General features: G+C 37.3%; 1 protein-coding gene across 2 annotated transcripts in view; it reads left to right on the top strand.

Moving 5' to 3' along the window:
• The window catches only part of LOC103702051 (protease Do-like 7), a 31,393-nt gene extending 6,340 nt beyond the window's left edge, over positions 1-25,053 (top strand). Inside the window, exons 5-24 of one of the 2 annotated variants that reach the window (XM_039127095.1) lie at positions 1,814-1,850; positions 4,347-4,472; positions 5,600-5,689; positions 6,761-6,826; positions 7,008-7,064; positions 7,175-7,240; positions 10,161-10,268; positions 10,703-10,783; positions 13,795-13,844; positions 16,106-16,271; positions 17,043-17,552; positions 18,215-18,397; positions 18,473-18,575; positions 21,216-21,386; positions 21,494-21,573; positions 21,658-21,885; positions 22,657-22,872; positions 22,943-23,100; positions 23,507-23,618; positions 24,528-25,053. In XM_039127095.1, the coding sequence (XP_038983023.1) occupies positions 1,814-1,850; positions 4,347-4,472; positions 5,600-5,689; positions 6,761-6,826; positions 7,008-7,064; positions 7,175-7,240; positions 10,161-10,268; positions 10,703-10,783; positions 13,795-13,844; positions 16,106-16,271; positions 17,043-17,552; positions 18,215-18,397; positions 18,473-18,575; positions 21,216-21,386; positions 21,494-21,573; positions 21,658-21,885; positions 22,657-22,872; positions 22,943-23,100; positions 23,507-23,618; positions 24,528-24,698 (2,779 nt within the window). In that variant the 3' untranslated portion in view covers positions 24,699-25,053. Of the gene's footprint in view, positions 1-1,813; positions 1,851-4,346; positions 4,473-5,599; positions 5,690-6,760; positions 6,827-7,007; positions 7,065-7,174; positions 7,241-10,160; positions 10,269-10,702; positions 10,784-13,794; positions 13,845-16,105; positions 16,272-17,042; positions 17,553-18,214; positions 18,398-18,472; positions 18,576-21,215; positions 21,387-21,493; positions 21,574-21,657; positions 21,886-22,656; positions 22,873-22,939; positions 23,101-23,506; positions 23,619-24,527 lie in introns of both variants that reach the window. The other variant, XM_039127094.1, reaches the window with a different exon arrangement.
• The last annotated feature ends 1,251 nt before the right edge of the window (positions 25,054-26,304 follow it).

Below are 26,304 nucleotides of genomic sequence, written 5' to 3'. Positions count from 1 at the left end.
ATACATGCATGTGTACATCATACATATTTACACAATCACAGACATGCACACACATACATACAGACATGGACACATATATACATACATACATACATCCACACACACACACACATACATACATACATAAGCATCCTAGTTTTCTTATGGAATGGGACGCATCGAGTGCCCCCTCATCTTGGTCAGGCACCCTCGTACTTCCTTGGACCGCTCTTTTTATATATTTTTTAGTGTTTAAAATTTTTCTTAGAGATTTTATTGCTTCATTTGTTTTTAATATATTTGGATTTAAAAAATAATGTATGTAGGGTGAACTAGCCCTACTTAGTGTACTCTATTGTCAGAAGCTATGTAAATATATTTAAATCTGTTGTCTTAGACATATTGTTTTTTGTTGCTAAAATTTTAACAGTAATTACTTTTAAAAAAGAATATTCATTGCTAAAAAAAATACTCAAAGTTCAGAAGTTCTGCAAATCTACTTGTATTTGTTTTTCTTTTTAAGCACCTAGACAAAAAATACATAATTTAAGGAAATATAATGTTATTTTTTGCTAATATCTAATATGTGTGTGTGTGTGTGTGTGTTTTAGGGGAAAAGATATGATGCATGCATCCTTACGTGCACAAAGTTTGGAACTTCCCCCCTAACCACTCGAGACAATCCAGTTTTGAAAAATAACTAATATAATTAAATAATTTGAAGCTAAGTAGCTAAAAACAAGAAAAGCTTGCTTGCTCCCATCCTGAACCTTCCATTCTTCCCCACTCTCTTTCTTCACTTCTCCTCCAACTGCTCCCTTCCCTAGCAATTTTCGCCTCCCTTTTTTTTCCGCCTCCCTTTCCTGCCGCCTCACCTGATATCCAATGCTGCTGTCTCCCCCTTCACCTCTCTCCCCCATCCAAAGCTCACATAGGTCACCAGAGTTGGTATGCTGAGATCCTATCATCATCCTCCCCTTTCTCCCCTCTCTTCCGCTGCTGTACGTCAGTTGCCGAATCTGCTGTGGGACGAGGGGTGGATTGGTGTGTCTTGCCCGTGGTCCCATATTTCCTAGGAGGGACATTCATGGGGTAGGCAAGATGGAGGCATCCAAGGGGATCAGGGTCCCAGCCCCAACCTACATCCTGTTTTCTCACAAGAATGAGTTGGGATGTGCTCGAGGCCCCTTATCTCATTGGGATTTAAAAATTAAAACATTGCATGGGACCAATGCAGACTGGAATGACCATTAACAATAAGAATTGTTAAACATTTTAAAAAATGTTGCCAAGCTATCTCGAGTATCAGGACACAACCTTCTTGGTCCATCATTTATTGGAGAGACTTGGGTCCCGGATGCATCCAGCGGCCCAATTTTCTCTCTGATGGTGCAATGCGATAGAGATGGACCAATCCTTAATCCTTGATTTCACCAATTGACTCTTTGTTTTTATAGAGAGCTAATTTTTAGGCATCTACTTTAATCTTGCATCTCTATTTAGAGGGACAATATTGGAGATTTTTATCTCTAATCAAATTATGATCTTCCAAAGCCTACACTCTTGTATAACATGACTCCAATCCAATTCCATATTTGGACCATGATTATTTTAAGATAAACTGTACATCTTCCCCAGTCTCTTGAATAATCGAAATTTTCTTGCCCCAATGTATATTTCATTCTGACATGATTTACATGTGTGCTTATGAATTGTATATCACTGCCATGTAACTGCTTGCATTCTCTGCTATGCCTTTTTTTTGCAATCATCAATTTGACCTGGCTTTTTTTAATTCAATTCATTGAGTTATGCTCTTCTATTCTTAATCCAGGGATGGATATAATGACTTCAATACGTTCTACATGCAGGTATTTCATTTTTGGTTTAAATGAAGAAATTCACCTATCAATAATTTTATTTTAATTTGCCATTTGATCCAATTCATTATTCAATATGTGATATTATATGTTTTTGGTTGTCTGCTTTGTTTGTTTGTTCTCATCATTATCAGTCTTTGTAAATGTTCTAGCCCTTACAAAGTTCCACCATTCTTGGTCATTACATTCCAAGCAAAAACTTAGTTGCTGTGATCTTTAGTATCTTCGACCAAATGGAAAGCTACTTGCTTACAATTGTGTATGAATCAATTGTAGCCTAATCTCATTTGCATTGAAACAAGGAGGGAAAGTTAGGTGCATTGGTGATGGTATATGATCTTTTTCAATCTCTTCAGAAAGGGTGCAAGGAAGAAAGGAGACAGTGGGCAATGATTTTATCAACAGTACCACAACTTGAAACTTCACTCTTTTTTCCACTTTCTGACAAGTAATTTCAGGATCTTTTGTAGAGCATCAGGCCTAGAAAATTTCTGGATATTTCATGAGTCTAGAGGCTTTTTGAACCCACTTTTGGGAGCCAATATGTATTTCCGAATTAAGAAAAGAAACTGAAGGAATAAATAGGGAGCCTTACTTATATTCAAGAAATTAACCTTGAGATGCAAGAATATCCCTTTATGAAGAGAAATAGTGGGGCAAGGTTCTCCAACTCACCATAATGATGGTTTTTCATCAAGGTGGTAATGCAAACATTTTTATTCCAATAGATATTTTGGGATTGATTTTTATAGCTGAGCCCCTTTTCCTCTTTCTTTCTTTTGTATAATAGTTCAGGTGTTTTCTTTGTTAGGATGCAAGTATCAAAGGATGTGTGAGGTGACTAGTATATGACTACTTTTAATGCGATCCATGATTTGACATGTTTTATGTAAGTCCATTATAGCCACCTAGATGAAATGTTGCACCATTAGAGGCATAGAACATTTACAAGAACCTTAGATGATCAAAGGAACTTGATGCCATTTCGTTTATATGTAAATTGTTTTATACTAGTTATGTTATATGCCTGTCACCCATACACAAGGTCATGTCCTGAATACACATAAAGGGACTGCAGCCCCTTTCTTGCCCCTAGTCTTCTTTTCTCTCATTATGTAAAGGGTCTTCTCATTATGAATTATGTACTTAAAAGAACTGAATCCAAGATAGTTAAAAACAACTTAGTAATATGTATTATGCTTAAAAAATATATTAATAAAATTAGCTCAAACTATATCAAGCAGAAAATGAGCAAGATGAATTCAGCTTGTGTTTAGTTTGTTTATGCTTCAATCTCCAAAGACTGGTCCATGCTCGGCTTGTTCATTAATTGATCAAGCCAATCTAGATCTAAATCTCGAGCCAGACATGTGCTGCTCATGAACAACTTGTTTGTTTGACAGCCCAGTGCTTACCTATTTCACCTTTCTACTGCTTGTTTGGTAGTTGCAAATTATAGATCTATTCTTGATTTTCAAAGAAATTTGTTGTATTTGCAGAAGGTTGTTTTGATCCTTTGTTCTCCAGTGTCCATGACTTCCTACTTATTTAGTTAAACATGAATTATTTACACCAACTGTGGAGAGAAATTTTAATGGCAGACATGAGGGGAAAGATCCGTGTAACATTTGACCTGTATAGACATGACATTTTAATGTATGGTTAAATGACACTCAGATGTTGATATTTCGGTCATGTTGATGTTGGACTGCCATCTAATGTGTGCCTCTGGCCTCATATTGTCGTTGAAGTTCTAGAGACTGTAGTTGTGGTAACTGAAACTTTGCCCATAAATAGCTATGTAGACTTCCCAAATGAAGCATATTCTGGGATGCAACAAGTTTCTTGGTAGGCGATTTACCCAAAATATACATGGTTAAGAAGAGGGGCAACAAGGTTAATACCCCAAAGTGGTTAAACTCAAATTTCTTTTTATGCTTTTTTCAGAAGGATCATGTTTTCATTACATAGCTAAGTCATATTGGTCAAGAACAAATTATTACTATGAAAATCTGGCATGTTGTTTTGGTCAGAATAACTAAATGGTAACATACTTAATCTAGACGAAGGGAAAAGGCAGTAATTCTTAAGGAAATTAAAAAGTTACCTGCTCGATAAGGTTATGCAAAGGACATGTTGAGTAGAATATATGATGCTGAGCAGTTGGCTAGTGTTTGTGTTTTTGCCATCTTTTCTTATATAGAATTGATTGCTCATAAGTTTTGACTGTAGTTTGAGGAAACTGAGGAGAATTAGTTTAGTTGGTCTAACTTTTTTGGACATTTTTATGTGGAAGTGCCTATATTATTAGAGAATATTCAGACTCCTGATTTGATGTGGCCAGTTCTGCAATTAAATTATATCTTATAGAACATTTATTTTATTCTTTTTGTGAAACTTCTAGAGAAATTTGGTTTTCATATATTGGGATCCCTAATTGTTTTTGTTGTTCTTGTTTATTCATGTACATTCAAATTTCTTATGCAGGCGGCATCTGGGACAAAAGGAGGCTCAAGTGGTTCTCCAGTCATTGACTACCAAGGAAGAGCAGTTGCCTTGAATGCTGGGAGCAAGTCTTCCAGTGCTTCTGCATTTTTCCTCCCCTTAGAACGAGTTGGTGTTCATCCATCTATATTGATTACCAGGCTTTTTACACTCACATAGTACCGGTTCTGCATATCTTATTTAACTTAGTTTTTTTTCCTTAGGAATCTGGTTTGGAATGTGCAAATGAACCATCAATTTACTAGTTGAATTATGTATTCAGTGATGCAATGGTGTCCCTTATTGTTTCATAGCTATTACTTCTCGACCATTATATTGACTTTTAGGCCCTTATTTAGCCAAAGTGGCACCTCTGCCACGTGCTACTTTGACTGCTGCCATGTCTGCCTTGGAACAAGTGCAGTTTAGAAATAATGTTTTCTTGGCTTCTAAACCTTTGTTCCTACTCCAGAGCCTGCCTGTATGAGGTGCTTGGGAAATTTGGTATTTAATCTAGTGCAAATAGTTGCCACCTTCTGGTATGCAATCTAGTACAAAACTGTGCCAGGCTGTGACAGGATCATCAGTCCAAATATCTCTTAGAGTGTGGGCTAAAGATGGGTGTTTTTTACCTATATGCGACGTACATGATGTACACCTCATGACAACCTTGTCAAAAACTATCAGTTATCTAAATGCATGATTGCATGCTTCATTTTTATGTTCAGTCACACCCTGCAAATCTCTGCAAGCACCCGGGCTAGCTTTGGATGCTTTTTACCTACGCGTGACATGCACCCTCCAACAACCTTCCTCCGAATTTACCAGTCATCTAAATGCTTGATTACATATTATATTTCACTACTATGTTCATGTGGGTATTTCTCTTGTATTATACAGAAACAATGTGCTAATACAAGAGATGTTTCTGCGGTAATCATAATTTGGAGAAGGGCTTGTAGTATATGGTTATCTTTTACATTGTCAGAATTTAGACGTCTAGATTCTTCATAGGTAGATAGAGGTTTGTTACCAAAGCCTTTTTTTGGAACCTATACTTTTTTTGTAAGACTATAGACTCACGTTTTCTACTTTGATAAAGCTTGTTTTAGTTGGTGTAAAACATCGTGTATGTAATGAGACAGCTCTATGCCTGAATTTTAGGGGAATGCTTTCTGTGAGAAAAAGATTTGCCTTGCTTTAAACCTATGCATTTAAATAAATGTTCTTTAATCTGTTTTTGGAAATGTTTGTAGGTTGTGAGAGCATTAAAATTAATTCAGGAGAGTTGGAGTGTGTTTGGAACCAAGCCAGATGCTGTTACCATTCCGCGTGGTACACTTCAGGTTTGTTGGCCCCAGGCTCATCTGATCTTTCATTTTTGGATATATCTGATATGTTATAATGAGTGTATAGGATATTCATGTTGTTATACTACCTTAACCAGATTTATTGATTAATATTATAAAATAAACCAAGGTAAAGATCACCATTCTAACTAATAGGAAGTTGTAATCCTTCGGTTTGTTCCCATTGCAATAAAGCAGTGGATTAAATGACCACGATCATAATTACGAAACCCAAGGTTTTAAATAATGTAAGAACAGGGCGGTGCTGCATTCTGGGCAAAAATATGGGATGGGGATGGGGTCTGGGTCATTGAAACCAAGTGGTATTGGTACATACCGGCCATATAAGTAGGTACTAGCCGGTACACGGTGGTACCAGTCTTGGTTCAATCAGTACCAAGTCCATATAGATGGTTATGGATTGGGAATCAGTAGGATTGATTGATTGAGAGAGTGAGAGTGAGAGAGAGAGAGAGAGAGAGGTGTAGTGGAGGGGAAGACTGTAGAGGAGTTTCCGCTGTTGTAGGAGTCGGTTGTGAGCACAATGGACTAGCTTCTGCTGGAGCTCTCTATCTGCTTGGAGATCTTATTATCACTGCTTGAAAACAAAAATCCTAACTCTCTACGATGGTCACCATCTCTTCCTTTTCTAAACCTGACTAGAGTTTGGGTCAAATTGGACCCAAAATGAACCAAACCCATCTACAATTTAAAAGAAATTGAAAAAAAAACAGAGAAAAGAAAAGGAAAAAGATTATGTGCTGCTTCACTATCGATATGTTGCGCTGTACTATGAGTCGATACGGTATGGATTGGTACTATACTAGACCAACAAAAAACTGGTACCGCCTTGGTACTGGTTTTTGAAACCTTGATCAGACCATAACTCAATTTCTTATTGTTGGCTATATGATTTCTCATTCGCTGAGCTTTCCTTCCAAGGGTTACCTTTGGTATTACTGCAAGCTATTATGAAATGGAAAACATAATTCAAACATAATTCCAGCTTAGCTACATCGACCAGCATTCTATTATAATTTTTATGTGCCTCTTCTATTAAATTTCTAGGTGACTTTTCTGCATAAAGGATTTGATGAAACACGACGACTGGGACTACAAGCAGAAACAGAACAAGTAAGTAGACTATTACTTGAATCAATATTTACTCATATAATTCTTCTTTTCTGTTCCATAACATCTTATTCTCTTGGTTTATGTGTAAAGGCTTATCTAGATGTTAAGCTGGTTTATATTCTACACGCTTACTCTGTTTTTGGTTAATTTAGTGTTTTCCTGTATGCTTTTTATCAATTAGATGGTGAGGCATGTTTCTCCTGCTGGTGAGACAGGAATGTTGGTTGTTGATTCTGTGGTGAGTTGTTTAGTCATGTTAGTTTTTGCTTGTCCAATGGTTTTGTGTACGTCATGATACATTTCTGCTGATTTAGTCAAGGGATTTTAAGAAAAAAGAAAATCTTATAGGTACCTGGAGGTCCAGCTCATAAACAACTGGAGCCTGGTGATGTGTTAGTCTGTGTGAATGGGGAGGTGAGTTTTTTACTTGATTATAATTTTCATATAAGTTCTAACTTTTTTGTTTGTTGAAATTACATGATCAGTATGTACCAGAACGTAGTGACTAGTGAGTATTATTGGCTTATTGTGTTTGATGTGTTCTTATAAGGATTCAAGAGCAAACTGATTGTATTGTATGGTACTGTTATGCGCTTCAGCATTGACCCGTCCTAATATGTGATACACCTTATCTTTGCTATGCCAGCACAATAGGCATACAACTGTCAGTATGGTACTGTAATGTACCCCTTTGTACCATACCAATATGCATTATGATACAGTACTCCAGCCCTTGCTTTTGTCTAGTGTGTATGTGTTTGTGTGTGCGTGGACATGCTTTCATGTGCACGCACAATGTATTTGATTTTTGGATCTTCAAGGCACTAGGGGTTGACAACCTTTTTCCTATCGTGCAAATGTGGATGATTCAATGATTTTTGTGCACAGAGAGCTTGGATTATGGTTGATATCTATTTGGTGGGAGTGGATCTTAAGATCAGTTATCAATTTCATTATTAACCACAGTAGAGAACAACGAGTGGATCTTAGAACTTTAAAATTGAAACAGATTGTAAATGGAAAAATTTGGGGTAGTGACTGAAGCCGACAGAAAACTTCATCAAAGATCTCCTTGAGAAGAAAACTTATTACTTAGTAATTTATGGTTTTTTCATAGTGAAACTATTAACATAGATTTTCATTGGAATCAGACAAGGCCTTCCTACCAGAATGCCTCTAGAAGCTTTTACAAAGCTTTGCTTCCGATAGAAGCTAGTCGCTTCGGTAGCTTGCCCGCCAAGCCTATAGGCGAAGGGCCGAAGGATGGAGCATGCAAAGTCGATTGTGCACTTGTCGTGTGACCCGTTGGTCCTAAGCAATGTCTTTCGTGAAGTGACCCACCTAGAAACGGGCAAACAAAGCTGAATAGGAAAGGGGGCGACTGATGAGTGCCTTTTTTAATCATAAATAGAAAAAGGGTCAAGGAGCTCTCTCGAACAGGAAAACTTGAAAGCCTCGCATGAGGTTTGCTCACCTCAAAACCTAGAAAAAAGCCAGAAACACCAACCTCTTGATTTTGGTCATGTGCTTTGGTCCTTGAACCTTCCCTAAGATGTTGGGAGGAAGAGGTTGGCTTTGCCAGTGCAGTCTGCGCGATATGGGAGATTGGTCCGCTCCGCAAAGCTGAGCTTTTCGGTTTGCTTCCCGGGCCTTCAACCCTGTTTGCTTCCTTTCTCTTGACTCTTTGGTATATCACTACATGGTAATTTAAAGGATAGCAGTGATATTTTCTTGTAGTAATGATAGGGCTGTTAGGGGAATCAAGGAAGATTTCGACTCCAAGAGTGGCATTCATTTGTGAATGGTATTGCATTTGGGATTCTAGTTTCAATTAAACTGGGGTGCATTGTTCGTTGAAAGGGATGCAGGTGTGTTTTAATGCGATTTGTTCAAGTAACATATCCAAAGTGGGTGATTTGGTACATTTTCATTTTTTTTGGGTTTATCTCCTTAGTAGTAGATTGATATTTTGCATAGTCAGTTTCAGTATCGTTCAAGTTTACCATGTAAAGATCAAGTTGAAATTGGTGATAGAGTTGCAATTACTCATGCAATTAAGATGCTTGTAATGCGTGTGAAAGTTGGGGAGATTCCAAAGTCATGGTAGCTTCTGAATCAGAACTTTTTGCTATTTTTTGGTGCACTCAGTCTGAAACTCCTCCGCTCTTCATGTTTCTGTTATTCTAAACATTTGATAATTGGAGTTTCTATCTTGTAAATTTATTTCTACTATCAATCATGATAATTGGATCCATGTTAAAAAGAATTGATGAATCATGAGATTGATTATGACTTTGCCTCACAATTTGATGGACCTATTGTGTTTCCTTCCTAAAACCAGTTTCTTGAGCAGCTAGTGGGATTCCCCACAGATCTGACCTTCATACTCTTCAATATCCATGTCAAGATATTGAAAATTTTGGTCCCTGTGTGGTCATGATTAATAGGTTATTGTAAATTAGTTATACAAGTTGGTATGCAGAGATGTATATGATTTTATTTTTGGTCAGCCACTAATGTTCATGTACAATGTATGCTGCATCCCTTATCAAGATTTGTTATATTGTAAGTGAATTTTTGGGTATTGCTCTTAATATTTGGTTTGTTGCATCCCAATTATTAAGCTAATAGTTATTTGGGCTGTATTATTTTGCTGAACTTGAAACGGATAAAATCTTTATGTTATGATGGTCGAAAAGAATCTTACGGCATTGACCGAATGATTCTGGGGAGGTGATCTGTACCTCCATGCTTTGGTTGTATCCCAACCTTTTTCCTGGTTTGTGATGTATGATTTGATTCTAGAGTGATTGCGATGGTATGATTCTTTAATTTTGACATTAGGTTTGAGGTAGACATTAACATGCAGGACAGATGAATGCAGAGCATGCCAATATTCACCAAAAGGGGGTGGTTTTGCCCACTTACATTCTTCATGCACGAAAGACACAGGCATCAGAATATATAGACTGTTTGAAAAGCTAACATAATTTATGTATGACTGGTATCTCTAATAGCCTTATGCCCTCTTTGGCCACATGGATAAAAAGAAAGACTTGGAACAACTTCATTGCCAATTTGGATTGATCTTTAGCCCTAACAATTAACTGAAATGATGTTTTGTAAATGTTGTGTGAAAACCTAACTACAGGTTACAGAAATGTCAAATATGATTTAGGACATGCAGTCAAGGACAATAGCAAACTGCTTGTCAAGTGGCTAGTCTTTGCTTTTCCTTTTTTGTTATATTTTAATTCAATTTTTTAGGTGAATATGTTCTCTGTGCTTCATGAAGAAAATAGTTCTTCTGTAAATTTATGACATTTTAGCGCAGGTTGTTACCCAGTTTCTTAAACTGGAGATCTTACTTGATGACAGCGTTGACGGGGAGATAGATTTGCAGATTGAAAGAGGTGGAACTTCCTTGACGGTGAAATTGAAGGTAAGTTTGAAATATCTCGTGCATCATTTTTTTATGTTGGGCTGACGGGTTGACAAGTTTTACTAAAACAGGTTTTCAAAGAAGCTCGATAAATGTACGGGTTTTACAAATGTTGTTTGGTTATTTCCCATGAAACATATTTTGCCAAAACTGACTAGTCCCCCCCCCCCCCCCCCCCCCCCCCCGGCGCCCGGCCCCTGTTTTTTATAAAAACTCTATGGATAATCTTATTTTATGATTATCTGTTTTTGAAAAACTCACAGGCAACCAAAGAGTCCCTAAGGAAACTTTGGGATATTCTTCCTTATGCTTAATGTCCAAGCAAAAATGCTATTCTAAGGATGATGTATGGATTGTGGTAGGAGGACTACTAATTTTGCTTTTTGTTCAGATTGTTTTTATCTTGTTAACATGATAATGTGTTAATGCATCAGGTTCAGGATTTGCATTCTATCACTCCAAATTACTTCTTGGAAGTGAGTGGTGCTGCTATCCTTCCTCTCTCATATCAGCAGGTAGAAAGATGTTTTTTTCCTAAATCTTATATATATCTATTGATTTCTTTGGTTTGCAATTGGACCAAGTAGGACTTCCAGTTATTATGTCCCTACAAAAGCCTTGTAGTTCAAGCAAAGCTTAATCTAATCTCTCTCTCTCTCTCTCTCTCTATGTATATATAAACTTTATAAGTCAATATATAGTGTGAAAGTCTTTGTGTCTGACACCCATGGTCACAGATGTCATGCACTTCTTTTCTGTTTGCACATCTATAGATACTCCCATTTTAATAAAAAAACACCCCAGTTGTTCAGTTTTTGCTTTAAGGAAAGAGCAAGAGTATATATGCTCCAATGAGTGTGTGTTTATCATGTTTACACAAATAACGGAAAATTAGATGAGGTGAATACACTCATGCTCCCCTCAAGTGCACCTAATGGGCCGATATCTAAGTATGAATTAAGTGTAAATATTGAAGAATGAGGTGCAGAATACTACCCCTTTTGTGTTTCTATAAAGGCAAGGAATACACACCAGAATGATATTAATAGAAAATTACAGGTGAAACAAGGAGCCAGCCAAGCCAACCAACCCAACAACTGATAATAGTTCACAAAACCAGTTTTGTTTTTGTAATTAGGACTGGCTCAATTAAAGAATGAACATTGATAATCCTGGGGAAAACATAAATTTACATGTAGTATTTAAAGCCTTCAGAGCAAGAGCAAAAACAGATATTTCAACCTAAACAGGGATTTTGGAAGACTGACCAGTGTCATGTTTAACACTAAACTTAGCAGTTTGTTTATGAACCCAATAATCTCATTAAACAAACTATTTGTATTACTCATTTTAATTTTTTTAAAATGGCCACTGCTTTTTCAATTTTTCAAGAAAAATTCTCTTTTTTTTTTTTTTGCAAAAACAAGTCAGATTTATTTATTTTGTAGAAAGGTCTGTTTTGGATTTTACTTGACCATTAGACTCCTGATCTGTGACTACCATAAGATCATTTTCATATGCTTATTGATGTGTATTACAGGTGCATACATTACCAATATGTGTGCACTGACTGTCACATCATGCACCGAGTGTGTTTGTTCTTTCAAAGCTATGCTTTAATTGTCCAGTACAGTTCCAAGTGGATGATTTTTGCCAAAAAAAGAAACCTGTCTTTGCAAAATGCAAATAAAGTGGGCTTTTCTACAAATTTCCTAAAGTTTTTCTCAGAGGCTTTCAAATTCCGTCATAACTAATTCAATCAAAATTAACATTGACACCCAGTGCTCGCCAGTGTTGTAGTGTTTCTAGTAGCAAAGAAGTTTATGATTTTCAAATAAAAGTAATCTCCTCTTGTCAAGTAAGCATAACCTGAAATCATATTACATTTCTCTTCTCCCAACCCTTTTTTTTTTTCAAATTAAAGGACTTCTTTTAATTCCTAAAAGCCAAAAGAACTTTGATGCCTACAAATCACTTGTTGAACTCCATTAATATTTACTTGAAATTTTCTTTTGACTTATCGGCTCAGGTACTAAGTTCGAAATCATATCAGGAACTTGCAAACATTCATTGATCTCCTCTATATGTTCTAAAGTTTATTTTATAAGCATATGCTAAGCCTTTTTAGCTGCCACTTCTGGGAACCAGCTCAAACCATTTTCTAGCAATTATATATGACTAGTGCGATCTTTTTGATAAAGGCAACTCAAGGAAGCATGGTTTATTATAGAAGAATCTATCGTTGAGATTTACTTACTCGGAATTAAGCCATCAATAACTGAGTTCAGATAAGGGTTTGCATTTAGAGATATTTGGATTCTCCATCCTTGTCAAGCCCATTATACTTGATTTTTTCTAACACTTTTTTAAAGCATTCTATTTTCATCAGCTAGCTACCCTATCCAGATACACAATCTTGGCATCAGATTTCAGGCAACAATGCAAAGATAACTTGAGATAGAAGTAGGTTAGAGCTGTCATTCTCCCTACTATATAAGATCTTCCTTATATTGCATCTATTCTAGATGCCATTGTGGCCCTGAATATTGAAATTTCATAAAATCTTTTGCTAAGGCACCTCATGATTGTAGAAGTTTTATTTTGCACCATCAACCCCCCTCCCCCTTCTCGGAAAAAAAAGAAAAAAAATCGAAACCAATTCTGCTACTGCGCTCTCTGAAAATGCTGGTGTCGGGTGTAACATTCTTCATCCTCTAACTTGCACTTTATTACTTTGGGATAGAGTGTGCTACATTCTGCATTCTGTGGGGAATAATTTCCTTTGATCCCCAACCCATCAAACTGCTCTGCCCTCTTCAGCTTACCATGCCAGTTTGACACATGCAATCACTGACTCATGAATTCTAATCTTAATACCTTGTAGCTCCTTAAAGCAGATCAAAGCTGAAATCAAATTAATTAGGATTTAATACACTGAAAGATGACAAGACTGAAGGGTGCCATCAGCATATAGCAAGTGACTTGAGGTAGAGCAGCGATCTTGTGGACAAAAATCGTTGATAAGGCCAGCTGGCCTGCATGCTTAAAATTTTTATCAGACCTCTCATTGCTGATTAAAAGTAATAAGGAGGTAATGTAGAGTCCGATGGTCAATTCATTTGACATCCTAGCTTGATTTGTATAAGTTGCTTGGTTGTCTTTTACTAGTCTGAGATGGAAAAAGAACAAAAATGCAATTTTGTGTCCGGTGTCACCACAAATGATAGTAATCCAACTTCTCATGGTCTGTGGAAATGAAATTTAAGAAATATCTTTTATGTTCTATACTAGGCTTTGTGCTCAAATCTTTGAGCATAAGCTATCTGATATACTTCCTGTTCTAATATTGAGCTGAGTATTAAAATGTGGGTATATTATAAAATTGTTGCACCTTTTATAACTCAATCTAATGAACTGGGTTACTTAAGTTTTCTGATTAAATTAATGTTGGCCTTTGTTGTGCTAGTTTTTGCATTGATGTATTTGCTGCAGACCTTATGCTGTTGTATACTAATTTAATTTGCAGGCTCGAAATTTTCGTTTCAAATGTGGTCTTGTATATGTTGCAGAGACAGGGTAAGTATAAGTGATTTATTTTAGTGTTTTGCTAGCCTTAATCAAAATCATTGTCCTTTTTCTATTTTTGTTCACGACTTGTGTTCTCATTTTCTTAAATAACGCGTTTAAAATATTGATTTCTACCTTGTCAATCTATCATTAACTGGCAGATGAACTTTACGCTCATGGTGTCACCTTTTAGAATTTTTGAATGCAAAAAAGTTAAATTGTGAATTCTTGAATGCTTTCTTCGAGAAATCATGAATGAAGCATGAATTATCATAAATCTGTGAATCAGTGAACAATCCTCTTTCATGCATGGCAACGATTGAGTGTGACAAGATTTCAATAATTTGGAGAATGTTGCTATTATAGCGCAATTAGAGAGCTAGGGAGGGGATAGAGTGGATAAGGTGACTAAGGTCATTCTCGAGAGATGAAGTGGAAACATGCTTGCTTAAGTTAGTAGTTATTTATATTTATTTTTATATGGGCTACTTGAATTTGACTAAGACTAAACAGTGCAAATCATTTAGAGAACATGTATTTAGTTTTTATTATTTGTAGGTTTTATTGGTGTAAGCAGATTTAAATCCAAACTAAATCTGACTTTTTAGCTGGGAATCATTGTTGGATCTTATTCAATATGCTTACTAGTTGAGGTTCGCCCATCAAATTTTTTTCTTCTTGGTTCAAGTCAGGTTGACTGGTTGGACCCAAAATTATCACCCCTGATTACTATCTTTTTCTCGATCTATTTGTTGGAAGGGCTTGTGGTACAACTCATGGTTAATAGCATGGGTGAGACATTGTCAGTCTGCATGGGATGTATTATCTAGTCATAATTGTCTGCAACCATTTCCACTGCTAGATTCTTTCGTGCATTCCTTTCAAGATATCCCTTCACTACCAGTCAATAATATTGCCTTCAGCATTTGCATGATCAAAGAGAGAGGTATAAAGAGAGGTTCTTGGGGGCAGTTATCTTTAGGTGCCACCAGCTATTGATTACTGAGACAACAATGAGGTGTGTGCAATTCGTTCCCAGTTTGAGAGATTAGTTGTGTGAAAGGAAGAGCATATCTATAAAGTTGATTGGCGTACTATTAGATTATTGTCACTAGAGGGTTTTTTTGTGTAACCCTAGTACTTTCAAATGGCATGTTACAATATGCAAAATTATTTTGTTTCTCAAGAGGCATTTAGATCAAGTTTATCATGATTCATGAATGCTTAAGTCATGCCTATTGTTTCCTTTTGCATCTACCAAGACACTTGAGAATTTGATTAGGATGCAAAGAAAAATGTAATATAAAAGGAAAAAGGAAAAGAAAAGGAGCTTCATGAATGAAACTAGAAGGAAGAAGAATGAACTTGGCCCCCTGCGCCAATGGAGGACAGCTCTCAAACCACTCAAACCTTCGGTTATGATGCCCTTTGGACTGGCTGGCAGTATGCTATAGCAGAGCTCTTTTCTGTTCTGAGACGTTCAACTCCTAAATTTATCATTAGATACTGTCTGCCTTCCTGTATAAGCTGACGGCTATCAAAAATTGAATTAATATTAATGTTTGAAGTCTGTTGCAATTTTATATTAGTATATATCAATAGTTAATGAGGTATATATTTTTCATTGCATAATTATTAATATAATCAGTGACAATTGATATCGCACTGGTGAATTATTGCATTTCTTATTGCCATTTTGGACGTATACTTCATGCTTTTGTTGTAGTTGTAATCTTCATGATTGAATGACTTTGTGAATGCTTGACAGAACTTGTGTGATGAAACACAAAGGAATTGTGACACTGTGTTACCAATCTGGTGGGCCCTGCCTGTACTTTCAGGAATTTTATCCTTTTCCAGATAGACTAATATCACTTGTCATTACTTTAATGTTATGCATGGATGCTTTCATCTTTGACATTCATAATCATATTTTTGATCCATAAAAGGAAGAATTGATGAAATTGAAGTCATATGTGATTAATCTTCAATGTTATCCAAGGATTCCTGCTACATTTCCCACCTAGACTAATGCCATTGTAACAAATTTTTGAAGTTATCCAAGGTTCCCTTATATCTTCTCTGACTTTCACAAGCATCCTATTAAATTCATTTTAAATATTGTCCAGCACCATTGTGTTATCCTCTTTGCAATTATCTGATGGTAAGGATATATTTTTGGATAGACTGAAATGACAGTGTGAAAAATGGTGTCTGCACTGAGTGCAATATGTTTAAAGCTGATTTGATAAATCAAACCATTATTGCAGGTATATGCTCTCTCGAGCAGGTGTTCCACGACATGCCATTATCAAGAAGTTTGCAGGAGAGGAAATATCAAATTTGGATGACTTCATCTCAGTCCTTGCCAAATTATCTAGAGGTGCTCGGGTTCCTTTAGAATATGTCAGCCACACGGATCGCCATCGAAATAAGGTTTGCCTCTTTCTCTTCTATTGTTAATTTTAAGTAAGTGTATTCCCTTTAGATTTTTATGCTAGGCTGATATGCTTATGATGGGTGAGCGAGTATCACTCTCAGAACCTCATTGCTGCAAATAATGATTTCAGTCTATGTTGTCAATCAATAGCTTGAATGCTATTTATCTATCTATCATGTATGTCTGATGTACAGATGCATGCATGCATTTGTGTGCGCTTGTGCAGCACAAAGAGCCATTCCTTTGACTTTTGGTTCACCTAATCTGCTGTGTTATCAAACTGTTTCATGGTATTATGTGATATTGTACTTTGTAATTTCATGTTTTTTTTAATATGTGCTACCACCACATATAAGCATGCCGGATTCTGTTGCAATAGTGTATATTGTGTTGGTGTCCCCATAGTGGAGTAGTTGCTGCCTGACAATAAGCCAGTACTCGAATCTTCAGCTTCATAAGTTAGTGCTGTAAATTACTGCCAAAAGACATGATGTGAGAGTGTGAAATTCCTGTTATCGAATCCCATTTCACTGTGAGCAATTATTTTGTATAAATAACAGCAACGGAAATTGTGAAAATCTTGACAGTAATTTCTCTCAATCAGCTTGTTCTTTTTCTCATATATTTCCAAAAGCATAAATGTAGCTTCCCCCCCATTTATGTCATTTACTCCTTTTACCTCCTTTGCAACCAAAATTTATCATAAGTAACAAAATGCTTCAGTGAGCTTTGCTCATTTTTTAACTTTTCATCAACTTTGGTCGCAGTCAGTATTGGTCACAGTTGATCGCCATGAATGGTATGCTCCTCCTCAGATATATACTCGCAATGATAGCACAGGGCTGTGGATGGCTAGGCCAGCAATACCATCAGGTTCTCCTTTATTTGCTTCAGCTTTTCATTGTGGTGGATCAGACACGAGGTCTAGTACAGAGGCATCAATGATTGATTCTGGTCTGCTGGATCATGACTATCAACATAACAATGAAAATGGAACAGATGGTTGTGTTAGAATGCAGACTGATGATGAGAATATTATTGAGAAGTCACACACTGGTGAACATGCCATGAATGAGAAAAAAAGGCGACGAGTAGAACATGATGCAGCAGTAGAAAGAAGCATTTTGTTTAATGGAACTGCAAGTGAGCTTAAAGAACAGGCTTTTGGGCATCCACTGAACTTGGAAAACACTAACCTTTCACATGATCAGGGTGCAGTCACAACTAATGCATCAACGGCAGAGCAGGTGATAGAGCCCACTCTTGTGATGTTTGAGGTAGGAGAAAACAGTACCCCCAATGTCGTATTGATTTATCAGTGGGAAATTGTTTTCTTTCATCTTGGTCCACTATTCTCTATAGTAATGATACCTGTTGTCAGAATTGCCTTTAAAATGCTTGTCAGTGTTAACTATCAGTGTTGCTAACTGGATGGTGCTCTTATTTCTTTGGAATTTCTGCTAGCACTTTATTGCTTATCACCTTTGCACATGGCATTCTAATTCAGAATATTTGTTTTTACATATAATATCGGATTATCTGCAACATGCAATATTTTAGTTTTCCAAATTATTTTAAGAATATAAACATATGATAACTTACATGTCATGTGATGTTTTCTTTAAAGAAGGCTGAAGTTTTCTTTATTACAGTTGTGGATTGCAGCGAACACAGGTTTGACACAACCAGTGGTTGTGCAGTCATTCTAATGATGATGTTACTCATCAATTATGCATATGTTTTGTCAAGCTTATGCCTTTCAATTTTTCTCCATATTTCTTGAACCTTAGCCCAGTGCTATCTTGTTTGGTGATGTAGTTTGTTTTTCTTCGAACAGCCATTCATAAATTATAATCCCGAGTTGTTAACAAGATTTTGCTTTATACCTTGACTGTTGATTGACAGAATTATGTTCTTCATATTAAATTACGCTTTGCAGGTTCATGTGCCACCATCATGTATGCTTGATGGCGTGCACTCTCAACATTTTTTTGGAACTGGAGTCATCATATATCATTCAGAAAACATGGGCTTAGTAGCTGTCGACAAAAACACAGTTGCTGTATCTGTTTCTGACGTAATGCTTTCATTTGCTGCATATCCTATGGAAATTCCTGGGGAGGTATATGTTTATTAAATTACATACATTACAGATTGCTAATTCAGATCTTATTTTGACTCAGTTATGGACCCTCAGGTTGTTTTTCTGCACCCTGTTCACAACTATGCACTTGTTGCTTACAATCCTTCTGCTCTGGGAGCAGGTGCTTCCGTTGTTCGTGCAGCTGAACTTCTTCCTGGTTAGTTTACTTTTTTTTTTTTTTTTGCATACGTGCATGCCTTTGAACCTGTGCATGTGCTGTCTTCTCTCATAAGATTGTGCCTACTACATGATTAGGAATGTTAAAGTTTTTCTTTCCTCTTGTAACAAACCGGATTTAATCTACCACATCAATAAGTTTAGCCAGTGAATCTTCCATGGAAGTTATTGGAATTGGCTTGTTCATATGTATTCCACATTACCTTTGCCTGATGAAGTATTTATATCCAAATTCTTTATAACCTTTTATATATTAGTAAACCATCATGTCCAAAGTTGGAGAGGGCAATTGGTGAATATGCTATCTAAGTTGCTACGAAACTTTTTCCATGGATCATTTAGTCTAGTTGCCTACTTTTGAGAGTACCTAATTCTAACTTATACTGGTATTATTTCGTATTCTTGATATTGTTTCATTTTTTTTATCTTATGAGCTGTCATTTTCAATTCTTTAGATCCTGAAGTATTTGAGAGTGTTTAACATACATGCGCATGTAGGTGGAATTTGCATGTTTTGCCTATGCCATTCTTAATTTAGGAATATATAGGATTATAAGTGTAGAGGGTGAGCCTTGGCGCAATGGTAAAGTTGTTATATTGTAACTTAAGGAGTTATGAGTTCAAAAAACAAAAACAATCTCTCCACGTCGGGGGGGTAAAATTGCGTACATCCAACCCTCCCTAGTGGCAGGAGCCTCATGCACTAGGGCACCTCTTTTTATAGGATTGTAAGTGTAAAGACCTGTGTGGGTATGTGTTTGGACCCACATTGGTCATGTTTGAGAGATGTTGGGTACATAAGCTTAAGGACCCCAAATAATACTTTCTGGCTAGCTTTTGTACTTGAGATCTTCAGTTACAAATGGTACTATAGCAGTCCAACCCATGGCCCATGTGGATTAGGAAACATTGTAGCATGGGTCTTTTTGGGGCTGACCACAAGCTGGTCATGGCATTTTTGTTTCTACTTCAACTCTTCCCTTGCTGAGAACATGTGCTTAAATGGGAGTGTGCAAGGACCCATGCCAACGTGTATGTACTCCCACGTTTGTCATGTGTTGGGGACATCTGGGTACATAAGCAGGGCTAACTACCCTGAACAATACTTTCTGCTTAGCATTTTCGGGTGGGTTCATGGGTATATACAGTAAATCTTAAAGTCATCAAGGTTTTGCTTCGGAAAGTTTGTCTTTCTATATCAAGGATCAATGAACTGCATGCCAAGTCCATGCTGGTCTTGGGCTGGCACAATATGGTGCCATACCTATCATACCATGTCAGCCACATCCCGGGGCACATGACAGAGTTTGCCTCAATCTGCACTAGTCCAAGTCATGCTGGCAAGCTGGCAGGCACTAGCATGTACTGATGCAGACCGGTATTTACAGTACAGTGGTATGTACCTCTTTGTGTTTTTTGAGGGAGGTAACTACCTCTTTGTTGTGCTTATACTTGTCCAACACGGTACACACTCTCAAGACCGGTAAAATATGATACCTTAATCTTTGTCCTATAAGGGTTTTTATTGGAATCTGAGTTCTGTTATTTGTGGAAGGTTTTGGGCATCAACGGTTGGATGATTTGATATCTCTTGTGGAGTCCTAAATGGAGTCAATGAGGCAAGCAAAAGTGGGTCTGGCTAGTTTTTGGGAGGCTGGTCTGGGGCCTGTTATGATTATCTTGATGACTAGCAAATCCAAGAATAGCTTGCTCCTTCCTTTCGCTTCTACATATCTTCTTCATTCTTGTTTTTTTCCTTTCTCATTGTGTCCCATTACTTTCTCAATTTTCTCTATTTATTTTTTTACTTTTGCGTCTATCTTCTTATTTTCGGTCTTCTTATTTTTTCCAGTTTTCAATACATAATATGAAGGTTTCTTTGTTCTTTTTTCATAAGACTAAAACAAAAGTCATAACAGACCCTAAAGGCCCTTTAAACAAAGATTCACCCTTATTTCTTTACTGATTAAAAACACCACATCTGCACTCTTATTTCATTTTTTTCACCAGACCAATGCACTGCTACCTAAAGTCTCATTTGATGCCAATATCAAGTCATCATTGGAAGCCGCTAAGACCTCTAGATTACCTTTCCGGATACCTGTACCTATTCCCTAAAACCTATGGGCAACCTAGAAAGCAATGTCATTCACTTCTGTCCTGTTTATTGATTTCATTTGAATTGGGACCTTGAATATCCTGGCCCTTTGATTTCAAAAATGCATATACACAGTGCCCTCTTATTTGGGCCTGCATCACACAAACTAGTCAACCGAGCAACCTACGCTTTCCCCAGCCTTGATATTCCACTCAGAAATTGCAAATGGGATAATCGGGTGTGGCTTTGTTTCTTCATGAAGTTTTGCTTAGACACAGCAATGAGTATCAACTTTGTTCTAAGATGCTAGAAATAACCAAGTCCTGCAACTAGACCAATAAAAGAACATAATATTTTAATGCAAACTAAACTGTTTATTCGTTATGAAATCACTAATTAACAAGTTTGTGTTAGATTCTTTATCCCACGATTGTTCATATTTTGATGGGACATGGTGAATTTGTCGCAATACTGCTTCTTTAAAATCAGCTAGTAGTTGATCCTCCCTATTTCATCTTACAGAACCTGCTTTGCGACGAGGGGATTCTGTATATCTGGTTGGCCTAAGTAGAAGTTTACAGGCAACATCAAGAAAATCGATTGTTACCAATCCTTGCGCTGCATTGAATATTGGATCTGCTGACTGCCCACGATATCGAGCAACCAATATGGAAGTCATTGAGCTTGATACTGGTAAGCTCTTTAGCAATGATATCTTCTATGACAGTTACATAGATCCTCTTAGGATACAACTTCGAAATTCATCTTCTTTTTCTGTAATAATCTCTGGTTTATTTTAGATTTTGGTAGTACTTTTTCTGGTGTGCTTACTGATGAGCATGGAAGGGTCCAGGCGTTGTGGGCAAGCTTTTCTACTCAGGTCTGCACTATTCAATGCCGTAGTGTAAATTTAATTGCTTTGAAAAATGTCTGAAAAGTAATATTCGAATATCTTGGTCTGCAGTTGAAGTATGGTTGTAACTCTTTGGAAGATCATCAATTTGTTAGAGGCATACCCATATATGCAATCAGTCAAGTCCTTGAGAAGATAATCTCTGGTGCGTCGGGACCACTTCTTCTTATTAATGGCATAAAAAGGCCAATGCCTCTTGTTAGAATCCTAGAGGTGGAGCTTTATCCAACCTTGCTTTCTAAGGCCAGAAGTTTTGGACTGAGTGACAGTTGGGTACAGGTGAAAATTATTGTCCATCTTATCTTTTTTTGATTTGTTGCTCCTTTTTACATCAAATTTCATATATAAATTTTATATTCTTTTTTTATTAGTAAAGGTGGAATTTTGTCTCCATAATCTAGTTTTAGTCTAGGTTGGACCAAGATAGCCCATTTCCCCTAATTTCATCTTTCCTGTTGAGGCATTTGCTTAGTTGCGAATGAAGGCTGCATCATGAATTCAATTGTATTGTGTTGATTGGGTTGAGTAGGGGCGTTACATATATTTCCTTTATAAATTGATCTTCTTGTGTAACTATGCAGCAACGAAATCAAGGAATTTTGACCTAGGGGTTTTGTAAACTGTTGGTCTTGACTTTCTTTTAATCTGCACCTCTGTTGTAATGTTCAAATACCAAGTTGTGTCTTCTTGGCATGTTTATTAATATTACCTATAAGAAATCTCTCTCTCTCACTCACTCACTGTGCGTGTGCTTGTGCGCGGTTGCATGTCCGTGTGTTTATCTTTCACTGTAGTCCAGTTTAGAACTATGGAGATTTGTATGCTAGAAATTTAAATATCTGTTGGGTGCCAGTGTAATGTCCATTTCTGACAAAAGATCCTAATTACACATGAATATTTTGTTTGCTATTAGTTGGAGTTTCCTTCAAGATTATGGAGCACTATTTTTTACGTAAATTAAGTAATTGGAAATTGCCATATACATTGACTGTTGAAGTTTAATTTCCGTCATTAGATGTAATTTCTATTGCTGACTATTGTGCTTTGCAGGCTCTTGCCAAAAAGGATCCAGTAAGAAGGCAAGTATTGCGTGTTAAAGGTTGTTTGGCAGGATCTAAAGCTGAAAGCCTGTTAGAGCAAGGAGACATGATCCTAGCGATCAATAAAGAGCCAATTACATGCTTCCATGACATAGAAAATGCCTGCCAAGATCTAGACAAATGTGAAGACACTGACGGTGGTCTTAAGATGACTATTTTTCGACAGGTGCACGTGACATAATTCTCATTATTCTTTGAAAGGAAAATCCTGTAATTTTTGCTTTGTGTTCAAGCAGGGTCAAGAAAATGACTTTATCATTGGAACGGACATCAGAGATGGCAATGGCACAACGCGCATGGTGAATTGGTGCGGATGTATAGTCCAGGATCCTCATCCAGCAGTACGTGCTCTTGGGTTTCTTCCTGAAGAAGGCCATGGGGTGTATGTGGCAAGGTAAGAAAATTGCACCATCCATTATTTTCACTTAGATTCTCCCTTTGCTCACTGAATTTATTTTTTTTGTACACTTGAAGTGCAGTGATTTCTACCTTTAAATTTTTCAACATGTCTTATATGCATGGCTAGTTAGTTGTAGGCTGCACTGGACTTGGATGTACTTTAGTATTTTGTTAAAAAGATAGGCTGCCAGGCAAAAGAAGTGTTTAAGGGATAACACCTTGCTTTATTGTTAATGTTTGTCATTCTATGCAGATTGTAACATATCTTATCTAGCTTTTAATGTTATCAGAAAATTAAAAAGAATGACAGGGTAAAATAAAAAGAAATTAAGGCCTCTAATATCCTCTGTTTCTGTTACTATATCCCTGAACTAAAATGACATTGTTATAAATTTGTGCAGATGGTGCCATGGGAGTCCAGTACATAGGTATGGTCTGTATGCACTTCAATGGATAGTCGAAGTGAACGGGAAACTAACGCCAGATCTGGAAACCTTTGTGGAAGTGGCAAAGGTATGTTCGTATTAGAAAGCTTTGGCTGTCTTATGCTTATGTCTTGTTATTTATTTAATATTTAAATATAATATTATACAAAATTAGATTACAAAGCCTGAATAAAACCATGCATATAGGAAAATATGTGAATATAACAAAAGTAAATAAGGCAGAAAATTTTCCAAAGTTAGTTAATTATACTGTTCTCAATTTTATGCATTGATACGGCCTGCAACTCAGGAGGGTTGGGTTAGCTTAAGGGCCAATACTAACCTAAATTAATCTCTATATCCCCCAGCGACCTGAGCTCAGGTTGGGATTTGTCCAACCTAGCCCCATCCTAAGCTAAACTCAGGCTGGGTCAAGTTAGTGCAGAGGTTAGGTTGCATAGGTAATTTGACATTGGAGAAAAGGCTTTGGACATTTTTGTTAGGTGTGACCCAATTCAATTTTAAAGCTAGTTGAATGAAACATATTAGGGCTTGTTTGGCAACATACTCGCAGGGTAGGCAAAGGAAGAGCGATGGGGGAGGAGGGGAGAGTTGGGAGGGTTGATAAAAGTACCCGAGTATAGAGGGAGAGAGTGCTTGCGAGGGTCACAGAGTCCAACCCCTATAGGAGGGAAAAAAAGACGACCTCCAGAGGTTTTTTTCCCCCCCATGAGGATCAGGACCATAGTTTGCCGTACCAGTCCAAACCGGGTGGTACCGGATATACCGTACTGGTTCGGTACTGATCTTCCGTACGAATGTCGGTATGCCGAAAATATTTCGTACCGTATCGTACCAATATAGTGCTAATGTGGCACCGGTCTGGGATCCGGTACCGAGACGGCGAATCTTGTTCGGAACCTACACCGATTCTTTTCTGTTGGTTTAAATACATGCATTTGTTCAATTTCCCTTATAATACTTTCTGATGATGTAGGGACTGGAACATGGAGAGTTTGTGAGGGTTAGGACAGTCCACTTAAATGGGAAGCCTCGTGTGCTGACTCTGAAGCAGGATCTTCACTACTGGCCTACATGGGAGCTTAGATTTGATCCAGAGACTGCCATATGGCGCAGGAGAACAATTAAAGAATTAAATACAGTATAGCACAATAATTTAAAAGCCAGGATCCATAAGATAATTGTTGAACAAATCTTGGTCCGAAAGTTCTCTGCCATCCCACCATCTGTAGAAATAAGGTGACGAGATTACACAACTACAGTCTATTGGTTGCTTGTAAAATCAGAGTTGTAGCCTTCCTGTGGTAGAGTTGTGCTGTAAATCTTCAGTAATGCATCGCCTGTTTGTAGCAACATTTAATAATATATTGTTTAAGTGTAGAGAAGGAAAAATATATGGTATTTTGTAAAATAACTACTCATAATTCCATAATCCTACATTTTTTCACTATTTTTTGTATAAGGTCATTTATATAAAATTAAGGGTTTGCTGTTGTATTTCACGTATGCAGTGCAATCAGCCTTATTTCTTGCTTTGTTTGGCTGGAGCTGGCCTGAGTTATCAGTCCCATTTATATCTATTGTATGCATGTGCTCTGCGGTTCTAATTAAAGAAAAACGGGCATCTAGCTATTTGTTGATTTGAATTTGACTGCAAGCAACGGAGCCTTGCGATGGCTGCTGTTGTCATTTAGAGATGCAGCCGGTACAATTGTGTACAAGTTGATGAATCGTTCACTTGTTAATGTCCTGCTTACGTTCCATCATCTAATAATGAGCACAGCAAATTAAATTCCATTTGAGGGGAAACTGCAAATTAAAATTACATGCAGCCCCTTCGCAAACCTTGGGTGGCTGATCAAGTTTTGTGCCCAACGTCGAGGTATCTCATCTTACGAGATTCACAAATGAAACCGTGCGCACGGGAGAACGCATGCTCGTTTATAATTGGCTGGAGTCCGAAGGGGGAACTTAGCCCGTCCTTTGTTTAACATTAAAATAAGCATGTGGATGGCAAGGCAGTGAGGCACGCTTTTTGTCTTCAGGGCGAAGGCGCTGACCGAAGTCTCTGGATGCGTTCAACATCTTGGCAGCTTGCGGGCCGCTCACACGGGTGGGGCTGCTGCGAAAAATAAATTGATAATTGAGATAGCCTGCCGCTCTATCGTCTGTCATTTTGGTCGGTACCGTTTGTGTAATGGCCAAGTGCTAAGCTTGAGATTTTAGGCAAAAGAACAAAATTTGATCACTCTTTGCTCCTATGCTTGAGATCATGGGCAGGGGACCTTGTTTGCGAACTGGGAGCAATGTATACATGTGGGGTTGGCAACGGGCACATGGTCTGCGTGATGGACGGCCGGAAAATGCGCTGGTTTGTGGACATCGAATTTATGCTCGTCTCATGAAATTTGGATCACCACAAATGAACCATCATATGCTAAACTTCTTTCTGTTTTTTGTTATTTTTATGCATGATTCATCATATAAATTGCCATCCAATAAGCAGCACTATTGGCTTCCTTAAACATGTGTCACTTTATACAAAAAAAATAGAGTAGAAGCCATTCTTCAACGGTGTATTAATAGATGGAAAGCTTTAGCATTTGGTGGATTTGGTAATAAAAAGTCTTTAGGTGTTTTATTGTGTATATCAACCTTTCCCATGCAGCCCACAATTCTGCCATAAAAATTATTGTATCATAAAATTTGATTTTATCCACTATTTGGGCTTCCAATAACAAAACCGGTCCCTC

The sequence above is a fragment of the Phoenix dactylifera genome, chromosome 6 (genome assembly GCF_009389715.1).
Source record: "Phoenix dactylifera cultivar Barhee BC4 chromosome 6, palm_55x_up_171113_PBpolish2nd_filt_p, whole genome shotgun sequence".
NCBI lineage: Eukaryota > Viridiplantae > Streptophyta > Magnoliopsida > Arecales > Arecaceae > Phoenix > Phoenix dactylifera.
Note: the sequence above shows the minus strand (reverse complement) of the source record. Positions and strands in the feature narration are given on the sequence as shown.